At 42.8% G+C, this 11,382-nt stretch overlaps 1 protein-coding gene across 1 annotated transcript in view; it reads left to right on the top strand.

Moving 5' to 3' along the window:
• The first annotated feature begins 374 nt into the window (after positions 1-374).
• Positions 375-11,382, top strand: part of WRN (WRN RecQ like helicase) — an 82,091-nt gene continuing 71,083 nt past the window's right edge. The window contains exons 1-5 of the mRNA XM_056848930.1: positions 375-481; positions 2,585-2,700; positions 4,529-4,674; positions 6,956-7,104; positions 8,210-8,359. Of these exons, the coding sequence (XP_056704908.1) occupies positions 407-481; positions 2,585-2,700; positions 4,529-4,674; positions 6,956-7,104; positions 8,210-8,359 (636 nt within the window). The 5' untranslated portion in view covers positions 375-406. The remainder of the gene's footprint in view (positions 482-2,584; positions 2,701-4,528; positions 4,675-6,955; positions 7,105-8,209; positions 8,360-11,382) is intronic.

Below are 11,382 nucleotides of genomic sequence, written 5' to 3'. Positions count from 1 at the left end.
AATATAGTTTAGACAAACCAAGAAGGGAAAAAATACAAAGTATAACTTCAAACTACTGGGCTGACTCACTCAGGGCCACCTATGGCTTGTAGCCCTTTGGCTTGTGCCTCATGCTATGGCTAAGCGAAATACCTCTAACAGGGCTACCTTTAGCAAAAGCTCAGCCCAGATCTCACTCAAATGCAAAAGAGAGGCTCCCTACCTTGTTCCTCTATTTATTGGGAAAGAGAAATGGGTGGCCAGCTAGACTGATCCTGTGAGGACAGCGTTTTGATTGAAGGGATGTCCTTTGTAAATGATGTTACCCAAGCTGTGATTTTTTGTGTCTTTTCCTCAATAGTCAGTCATAGTTTGTACTTGTGCTTGCAGCTGAAATACAAGTGCAGATGAAGAAACTAATAGGAATATGGATTCTCCTCCAAATAAACTTCCTTTATGGATGACCAAAGAGAGCAAAGCAGATGTGGTGGATGACAAAAAGGTAGGAAAAAGGAATGTATGTTTGGTTAGCACAAATTTATAACAGTGATGGGAAAAGTAAGGTGAAAGATTGTGGAATTTGTAAGTAGTTTCGGATAGAATCTGCCAAGCATTTAGTGTGTATTTAGAACCAGGGCCCCAGAGTTCTGTCAGCTGCCAAAACCTGCCTTTGTCAGTTTTTTATGCAGATATTGTGATACTTACTGTCTTGGCATTAAGATTTTAGGGTCTAGATTTTGTTCAGAGGGCTGGTTCTAAGTTAGTCTACTCAGTCTTCAAAAAGTGATTTCACAAATGAATGCCATGTGTTTCATCTCTGTTTGTTGGAACAGAAACCTTATTTGTGCATGCTGTAGGCATCTTGTGCATGGATCCACTGCATACATTAGTTTCCTGAGCAGGTGCTTTCTTGTGACACCTTAAAGACTAACACACTTTTTATTCCAGCATAGGTTTTCATGAGGTAGATCCACATGAAAGGTTATGGCGCAATAAGCATTTGTTAGTTTTTAAGATGCTGCAGGATTTCTGTTTATTTTTGCTGCCACAGATTAGCAGGTTAGTTTGACAGAGAGTGTAGAACACTTTACAAAATGAAAATGTACAAGAGACAAAAACTAACAAGCAGTGGATTCAGGCTTTTTGAAGTTCTGCTACAAATCAATAACTTCGTTGATAAACATGCAATGCTTTAGATGTGTGTTCTTGTCTATTCAGGATATAGCAAAATCTATTGGAGTCATTAATTGGCTGCCCTCCTTTTAAGAAACTAGAAATTAATGAAGCCTGCCTGTCAAAAGTATGTTATGCTTGAACTAAATGGCAAATGTGGGTCAGCTTAAATCATACTCTAGTATTCGGCACAACAGGCCTAGCAAACACTTGGCCACAAACTTTTAATCTATATAATGTGAGCAGTCGGACCCCTCCTGTTAAAGGGTGGCATGGAGGAATGGGGCCAAAGTCTGGCATCAGAACAGGGCAGTGCTCCTCCAAAATGGATGCCCCTCAAAGAGTCTTGGGATCCATCTTGTGTATCCAGCCTGGGTAGGAATCAGTTGGCAGCTGAACTTTTCCCCTGGCCCTAAGGAGCTAGCGAAACTTCATTGTGTCACTTTAAGGTGATTTAATCAGTGCTCAGAGAAAACCATTACCTATCTGTATCATCCCTCCAATCAATCAGTATCCAAGGGAATAGCACAGACTTTCTCTTGGGACCCAATGACCCATGTAGCCTCTCCTGCCCTTTTGTCGGAACCCCGGAAAGCAATCCATTCTTTGTTCTCTGGATTTCCTGGCAGCTTACGTATACTACCTCAGGGCCCATTTTGGGGTATAAATATTGGTCCTTTGGCCATCATAGTATGTGTGCGTGCGCACCTTGGATCCATCCACTTACATGTGGGCCTATCTCCTTTGCTTCTGGAAGCGCTAGCTGTTTTCCTCCTTAGAGCTGCTCTCATGGATGTCCCTTCAAGGCTGGTAACTATCACCCTTCCCTAAACCCTATCCCAAAGCTTCTTAAACTGTGAGTCGCAACGAATGTGGGGGTTGCAAAATTTTTAAAAATATTTTAAAATAAATTTCTTTAGTATTTATTATCAGTAAATGTTTGATTTGTATACCTATTTTATATACCTATATACCCGGGGTCATGTAAAAATTTCTTGGGCAAAAAGGGGTTGCGAGTGGAAAAAGTTTAAGAGGCCTTCCCTAACCATCCTCCTCCCTTTTCTCTTAGCTCTTGTATGCTTTGCATGTGTATGTTCATTGCTTGAAATATACTTCTAATTTTTATTATTCTTATTTTTTTAATAAAACCTGTTTCAATTATACAACCACCTGCTCATTTAAGAGTTCTCACCTGAGGCAATCCTGGCATACATAGATTATCAATCCCAGTTACCCCCCTCTCGCTCTTGGTCTCTAGCTAATTCCCCAGTTTTAAGTGGAGACTGCCTACTCTGGGCAACAATAACAGCTTCTGGAGCGTATGTAAGAGGGCAGGCACACTGTGTGTGCCATGCCAGAATGAGTGGTACCTCACCTAATTTTTCTCAAACATGCAATACAACAGGCTGTCTTTTCCGTTTTCATGAAACAGAGGAATCCAGTCCATCGGAGCGTCTTGGAAGACGACCTTCCTTTCTTAGAATTTCATGGCTCCATCGTCTACAGCTGTAATGCCAGTGATTGCTCTTTACTGTCTGAAGATATTATGTAAGAAGCTTGCGCTTACTTCAGTATTTTAAAATAAAAGTCTTCCTCTTGCCAGTATGCACACTTAGTTAGGGTTCTCACACTTGTCACGGTTATGAGCGTTGAGGAGGCATTGATCGATCTGGTTATATACGAATATTGTGTATGTTCCAGTTCTTTCCATTGGCATGCTCAAGGTGACTAGTGAAAGTAAATATTGCACAAAGCAGTTCCAAGCACTAAATGCAAAATAATAAAAGATTTACAGTGCAATCCTAAGCACGTTTCTTCCTTTCTAAGTCTGTGGACTTAGAAGGGTGTAACTCTGTTTAGGACTGCACCGTTAACTGTAATAATCTGATCGGGGGGGATCTGGTTTTGGGTCCTATCACTCCTATTTACAGCAACAGCTGTGATATCGAAAGGAGACCAAGTTTTGGCCTGTCCCTGTGCTGCTGTTAGAAACACTATGATGGCAATTGTGATGACAGACGGAGGGTTGGTTTTGGCCCGCTCATGTAAAGCTCAGCTACTGCTTTTGCCCTGTGTAGCCACAAATCCCCTAAAGCTGTTGGCATTTCAGAGCAGAAAGAAGGAGTGTGCCTGCGGCCATTCACGCTGCTGAAGAGGCAAGCTACTTTTCAATATACATTCTAAAACACAGGTCGAAAGCGGCTTGCCTCTTCAGCTCCTGGCAATGGAGGCTCCCGGTGCACTTTATAGTAATCTCTGACTCCATAATGAATATACAAAGCAAAAATGTTAGGTTATTTTCAATTGCTGTCATAAGCTGAAGAGGCAAGCTATTTTTCAATATACATTCTAAAACACAGATGGAAAGCAGCTTGCCTCTTCAACACATGACAGCAATTGAAAATAAGCTAACATTTTTGTTTTGTTATATTCATTATGGCCTTAGAGATTACTATAAAGTGCACCAGGAGCCTCCATTTAAGAATGATTTCCTGTTGTTTATTTGAAAGAGTTCTTACTGTCTTCAAAACCCACAAATCCTTAATCATTCCTCAGGGGAAGGGTGTGTGTGCGATAACTCAGTGGAAGAGCCTCTGCTTTGCACGCTGAAGGTCCCAGGTTTATTCCCTGGCATCTCCAGTTTAAAGGATGAGGTAGTATGTGATTTTGCAAGACCTCTCTCAGAGACCCTGGAGGGCTGCTGCCGGTCTGAGTAGACAGTGCTGACCTTGCAAACATGAAGTCAGACCATTGGTCCCATCAAAGTCAGTATTGTCTACTCTGACTGGCAGAGGCTTTCCAAAGTCTAAGGCAGTGGTCTTTCATATCACCTACTACTTGATAGTTTTAACTAGAAATGCCATGGATTGAACTTGGGACCTTCTGTGTGCGAAGCAGATGTTCTACCTCTGTGCCATTGCCCCTGTCCTGATGAATTAATGGTCTGTTTCAGTATACAGTAGCTTCATGTGTAAGCTGTGCCAATGTTCATGTCTTTTGATACAGATAGAAACTATGGTTTGCAAATTGAGAGCCAGACTCAGAAGCATGCATGATTTTTTCCCACTTCCTCTTCAGCCCGAATTCCTCCTCTTCCTTTCTGTAATGATTTAGTATTAAAATAAGTGCTAGTTCAAAATCTGAGCGAGAGAGGAACTGAGGCTAACATAAACTGTAATGAAGGTTGTTGCAGATGTAGTTAAGGCAAAAAGGGAAGCCAGATCGTGGGGGGCGGAAGAGGGAAGGGAATGCATATTCTTGAGGCTTCTTCCTGATGTGTCAGCAACCATTTGTGGGAAGCCAGTGTTACATTTCCACTAGACCTTCATAATAGTTAAGAAAAGCTAAACCGGAGATGTGTTTTTAAATCTTCCAGTGCAACCTTGCCTGATGGAGCTGTCCTGGGATTTGACATTGAATGGACACCGTCCTATACCAAAGGGAAGGAAGGGAAAGTTGCTTTAATCCAGCTGTGCGAGTCTGAGAAAAAATGTTACCTGTTTCACATCTCAGCCATGTCAAGTCAGTACTGTTTTAACTTAATCTCTGAACAAAATAGTATCACCAGTGATTCATATCCACAACATTCAGAAAGCAGTGAGGGAACATTTTAACCTTCCAGGATATTCAGTTGCTGATCGAAGAGTAGCAGTTCTCTTACAAAGGGAAATTAAAAAGAGTCTGCTGAATTACAAATAATAATGAAGCTCAAGACAGTGCATTCTCCTGGATTGAATAGAGATCTGGGATTCCTGTCTCATTACCAATGATAATTTCTCCATGCCTACTACTCCTCTGCATATCACACCCCATCCAATCACGCCTGCTATTGTCATTTACTTTCTTTTGACATTTACATTGCCGTTCTGTGTCTAGTTCACTCTTCTCTACTTAAGGATAGATGGAATCACATTCCTGCTGTATCTGAAGAAGTGAGCTGTGGTTCATGAAAGCTCATACCCTGCCAGAAATTTTGTTAGTCTTTAAGGTTCTACTGGACTCTTTCTCTTTTCTACAGTAATTCATAAATTCTAGGACAACCACATCCCCCCCCCAATGCATCTTTGTGATATGCATTTTTTTTCCCTTTGCACCTGGGCAGCCCAGAATCTGCATCAAGAAGAAAAGTGCCTTGCAACCTGTTTCAGCTAAGCAAATTGAGAACCTCCTTCCTGTCCTGGGTGCATAAAGGGTCTTCTCCCCCCTCCCCAAAAAAACTGTCAAATACGTAGCCTCCCACAAAAGTTGTGCCAGGTGACCCTGCTGCAAGTATAGTTGGGCTGTTGTAGAACACAGCACATCCCTGTTGGTTCTGCTGGACCTCTTAGCAGTTCTTGTTACTATTAGCCTAGGTATCCTGTTGGACTGCATAGCTGGGATTGGTTCAGGGGCAGAGGAGGCACAGTTTTGCACCCCCGCTGGACTTCCTTGAAGATTGCAGCCCCTTGGCCAGTGATCTTTAGGTTTCTGGAGAGTTCTGCATGCTGTGCCTATTAAGGGAAAGGGCACAATCATGCACATATTGGTGTAATTCAGATTAAATTGCTGTAATTTAGTAGTTCCAATGTTATAAGGTTGCAACTGCAGAGGATAGCACCATCAATCTCTCCCACTAACCACCACCCCTCACTCCGTTGGAGTCCATGGATTTAGAAGGGTGTAATTCAGCATAGGATGGCTCTGTAATATTCTCAGTTTATGGATGGAAAGCTGAGGCTGATTGATTGTGACTGAGGTCACAGCGTGAGTCCATGGCTGAGTAGGAATTTGAACACCAGCCTATTACCCTTCTGTCTTCTATGCATCACTGGATCACAAATACGGTTTACCACCATGTTCCGTTTCTGCACATTGGGATGGATCCAGCACAGCATTTCTGTGTCCACAAGGACTTCCAACTATGAAAATGTGACTTTTGCATCTCTCCTCCCTACGGCAACTTGAAAGCTCTGCCAAATCCTGCTCCTGGGGGAGAGGGGAGCCCCGCACAAGCTGGATTTTAGGGGCATTCATTCTGCTGCAAGAACAGGAAACTGTGACAGTCACCATGGAGCCAGCATGGTGGTGTGGTTAAGAGTGGTGGTTTGGAGCTGTGGACTCTGACCGGGAGAACCGGGTTTGATTCCCCACTCCTCCACATGAGTGGTGGAGGCTAATTTGGTGAACCAGGTTGGTTTCCCCACCCCTACACACGAAGCCAGCTGGGTGACCTTGGGCTAGTCACAGCTTTGTTAAGAGCTCTCTCAGCCCCACCTTCCTCCCAGGGTGTCTGTTGTGGGGAGGGGAAGGGAAGGTTATTGTAAGCCGGTTTGATTCTGCCTTAAGTGGTAGAGAAAGTCGGCATATAAAAACCAACTCTTCTTCTTCTTCAGTCTTGGGGGGAAATCCTTGGGCTGGCTGAAATGCTGTGTTAGATCCAATCCATTAGATTGAAGACTGAATTTTGGGTATAACTATATTATTTTTACTTCATGAGAATCATTTGTTTATTTTACATTATTGTAAACAGCCTCTGTGTGTGTGTGTAAAGTGCTGTCAAGTTGCAGCCAATTTATGGCGACCCCTGGTGGGGTTTACAAGGCAAGGGATTAAGCAGAGGTGGTTTGCCATTGCCTGCCTCTGCAGAGCCTTCCTTGGTGGTCTCCCTTCCAAGTACCGACCCCGCTTAGATTCTGAGATCTGATGAGATCGGGCAATACTATACCTTTCCACATCCCGTAAACAGCCTATACTGACATAAAACAGGTGGGGGTATTCATTTCTTAACGAAATTAACGGTATGTGTGTTCCGAATCTGTTTCAGGCTTCCCTGTGGGACTGAAAAGGCTGCTTGAAGATAAAAGAATAAAAGAAGCTGGTGTTGGTATCGAAGGAGATAAATGGAAGTTGATGCGTGATTTTGAAATCCGATTGGAGAGCATCATTGAGTTGGCTGACCTTGCAAATGAAAAGGTAATCATTCACTCTTGGTATGGGGTGGATGTTCAACAGAGAATTCATAGAAGATCAGCTTTCTGGGGAGCAGAGCTTTGCTAAGTGATTCTCCATCTACTGACATATTAAATTTGAAATGAAATTTATGATAAAAGGAAAAAAATAGATACCTCATGGTGAGATTTTTCACGGTCGTCATTTATTATCTCACACAGCCATGTGCTTCCTATTCTTTCACCTTCGTGTCTGTTTGTCAGGCTCCTTATTTGCATGATAAAATGAAGCTTTTCTTGATTTATTGTGTGGTTTTTTAAAAAATTGAACATTCTCAGGCTGCTGTTTTACCTCAACCCAGAATACGATCCCAGCTCGATTATCATGTCATTGATATGGTTGCTATCAGCAGGTTCGAAGGAGATAGGGGAGCATGAATATCTTGTTGATATGATGGAACATTTCAAAAACTGTTTTGCATATTACACAGCTGGCCTCAGATCAGCTCAGGGCAAGTGAATGAATTTCCCAGACAGTGAAAGCTATAAACATTTGGGAAGATGGAGATTTGAGTCACACCAGCTGAAAATTTCGCTTGTCCAAAATCTGGAGTGAGCTTACTTGTCCCTCGACTGTCTTGTTATCCCTTGCTCCAAATCATTGGACAGTGAACCCCAGAATTGTGCTTGTGTTCATCTAATGAGACGCCCTTGGTTCTCAGTCAGATGATACACGTATTCATTTTGATACCTGTTACATCTTGACCTACTTATAAGGTGTAAAAATAGCTGACTTTATAATTGTTTGTGTGTTCTTTTTTTTTTTTTAATTGTGAGCTGCTGCCTTGGGAGTCTTTGAACTGAAAGTAGAGCCTGGAAACGTTATTTAAATAATTAAAATATGGAGGTCTTGTAACAAAAAAGCATTTGCAGGAGACAGCTCCAGTTAAACTCCACTTAAAAATTCAATTTGTGCTTTTGAGCCCATTATAAAGTAACCTTTTGTCAATGAACAATCCCATTTGGAGTCATTCCATCTCTGCCAGTTGTAGACCTCCCAACGCACAAACTGATTTGCTGATACGGTTTCAGAAATAGTTTGTACTTAACTGTGGCAATCTTATTTTTAGCTAAAATGTAAGGAGATCTGGAGCTTGAACAACCTCGTAAAACATCTGTTCCACAAACAGCTTCTGAAAGACAATTTGATCCGCTGTGGTAATTGGGAACAATTTCCGCTCACGGAGGAGCAGAGGCTGTATGCAGCTACTGATGCTTATGTATGTACAAAAAAAAAACCCTCTGTTTTTTTCCCTAGGATACGTCTAGTGATGTGAAATTTGCAAGCCTGCTTTGTTTCTTGATGCGGCTGACGTGTTCTGACTATTTAGAGCAGCAGCCTGTCTTTTATGTAGGCCTGGATTCCAGAACTGTGAAATCAAGATAATGGGGCAGATGACTGAATATTAGGTCTCGGCCTTTGCTGATATCTTAACACCTTTGTTTTTTTTAAAAAGCAGATATGTCATGCCAGAGGTACCAGGCCCACTTGGTTTGAAAGGCTAAACTGTCCATCCTGTTGATGCTCAAGGTTCACAGTCATACTCTTGCAGTTAGTTTTGGCTGGGGGCCAACAGTAGAATCAGTGGATCGCCTCTACAAATACTCCTCCTTCTCCACCCCAAATGTTCTACCCTTTCACGCTTGCCAAATTCCCTTAAGTGGTACCAGTGTTGATCCGGGTGCCAGCCTGTTTGGTTTGAGCCTGTTCAGCTACCTGCATGTCACAGTTCCACACTTTCTTAGGCCCCTAAGGAGAGCCATGCTGGATCAGACCAAGGCCCATCAAGTCCAGCATTCTGTCCACACAGCGGCCAACCGACTGCCTCTAGGAAGCCCACAAGGTGGATGACTTCAACAGCATCCTCCTGCCCATGTTCCCAAGCAACTGATTTAAGGAGACATACTACCTCTGGTACTGGAGGGAGTAGATCTCCATCATGACTAGTAGCCATTGATAATCCCATTCTCCATGAATTTGTCCACTCCCCTTTTAAAGCCTTCCAAGTTGGTGGCCCCTTTCCCACATGTCGCTGTTTGACTTCCAGTGGCTGCCTTCCTAAACATGGGGAGGGGCTGTGGTAGAGCATCTGCTTGGCATGCAGAAGATCCCTGGTTCAATCCCTGGCATCTCCAGTTAAAGGGACCAGGCAAATAGGTGATGTGAAAGACCTCTGCCTGAGACCCTGAGGAGCCGCTGCCAGTCTGAGTAGACAATACTGACTTTGATGGACCAAGGGTCTGATTCATTATAAGGCAGCTTCATGTGTTCATGTCATCCAAGTTTCTTTTTCCATTGAACAAAGGCCTGTGCTTCCAATTCCAAGCCCTCCTCCCCACCGTCTTTCAATGCCACTGAGTTGCAGATTGACTTTCTGCCCACCCCTCCACCCCAGCCATATGTGAAATGGGAGAGAAGTTGACGTTGTGGCACATGGGATCTTGAGTCATTGCGCTGTTTCTTCATCCTCATGATTGTTCAGTAATTTAGATGGAGTGGTGGCAAAACTGAATCGCATTGGCCATTTCAGAGGAGATGTCTGAGGCTGCTGAGCTTCATGTTTCAGAGCCTGTGTGGTGGTTAGTGTTGGACTAGGCAACGTGGGTACAAATCCTCACTCAGTCAGAAGACTTACCGGAAGAGTTTATACCCTTCTAAATCCATCAAAGCTGCCTGAATAGCCCCGATTAGCCCAGTCTCATCAGAGCTTGGAAGCTAGGCAGAGTTGGCCACAACTGGTACTTGGACAGGAGACTACTAGTTCTAAGGAAGACTGGGGTTGCCATGCACAGGAAAGCAATGGCCAACTACCTCTGTTCATCTATTGCCTTGAAAACCCCATGGTCCTGGGTCCACAATGAGTTGGCTGTGACTTGACGGCACACAGTTATCTAATCCAGCGGTTCCCAAACTGCTCCACGGAGCACTTGGTGCTCCGCGAAACATCTCCTAGTGCTCTGTGAAGAGACTGGAAAGAGAAATACTACTGTCATTTGGTTTAGTATATAGGTGCTGGGTGAAAATTAGTGCTCCATGACGAATTTATCTCCTCAAAAGTTCTCCATGACTCAAAAAGTTTGCGAACCGCTGGCCTAATCCATTGAGTTCAGAGGTCTCTACTTTCAGTTCCATGTAGGAATTGCCTTTCTGCTCAGGATGGTACTGTGTGGGTCTGCTTGGGCCAGTCATCCTTAGCCCAACCTGCCTGAAAGCTTGCTGTGAAATAAAGTATGTGAGAGGGAAAGGAAGAACTATGCATGTTGCTCTGAGATCTGTAGAGGAAGAAGAGAGAGGTTACGCATGTCAGACAGACTTTTATTGAGCAATTGTGTCCTAATTAGGAATGGTCACAGGTGGATCATTGGCTTTTTGGGAATCTCTGGGGGATACTGTGAAGGCTGGATGGTCTTCATCTCTCTAGAAGCCATCACTGAAGATCATGTTTCTTGTACAGAAACCACATCCTTGTAAGAAATGGCATGAATCGCTTGGTGCATTTTGTAGAACTGTTACCCAGTGAAAGAATTAGTGTTGATTAAGCAGACGCATTTTCATGAATTGACTCAATCTGCATACTTTGCATATGAATAAAGCTGTATTTTTGAGGGGGGGGAAGTGTATTTGGATTTTAGATCAAATGTGCTAAGTATAATAGGAGGCACTATCTGAAGAAAGTAGTGTATGTGGAAGAAAGGGGGAATACTTCTTCTATAGTGGTGGCTTTTTCAAATATTAAACATTTCAAATATTTAAAAAGTGTACATTTCTGGAAATGTGTTGTATGTATTGTGATTTTACTGTTTTATTGCATTGAATTGCTGTGGTTCTTGGGCTGCTGCACTGAACAGATGGAAATGTATTGCAATCGGGAGCACCTTTTAAAACCAAAAGGTTTTAATTGCTTGATCTATCTGGTTAATCAAGTAAACACTGCAGCCCTAGAATTATTTAAGGCGAGATGACCACCCGTACTACTGTTTTTACCACCTTTATTCTATTCTTTATGCTCGTGGACCAACAGGTCGTGAGCAAAACAAATTCAATACATTCCATAATACATAAATACCCAAACATACAAAAATATAATATCTAAACAGTACAGTTGAAAAGAGGTATCATTAAAAATCAGAGATAAAATTTTTGCCAGGGCGAGGGTTACATTTGGATCAGTATCAGCCAATAACTTTGCAACTATATCTTGCTTTAGGGCAGGTCCCCACCCCTGAATGTGTATTGTGATCC

The sequence above is a fragment of the Euleptes europaea genome, chromosome 4 (assembly GCF_029931775.1).
Source record: "Euleptes europaea isolate rEulEur1 chromosome 4, rEulEur1.hap1, whole genome shotgun sequence".
NCBI lineage: Eukaryota > Metazoa > Chordata > Lepidosauria > Squamata > Sphaerodactylidae > Euleptes > Euleptes europaea.
The sequence above is the reverse complement of the archived record's forward strand: the minus strand, read 5'-3'. Positions and strand labels throughout refer to the sequence as shown.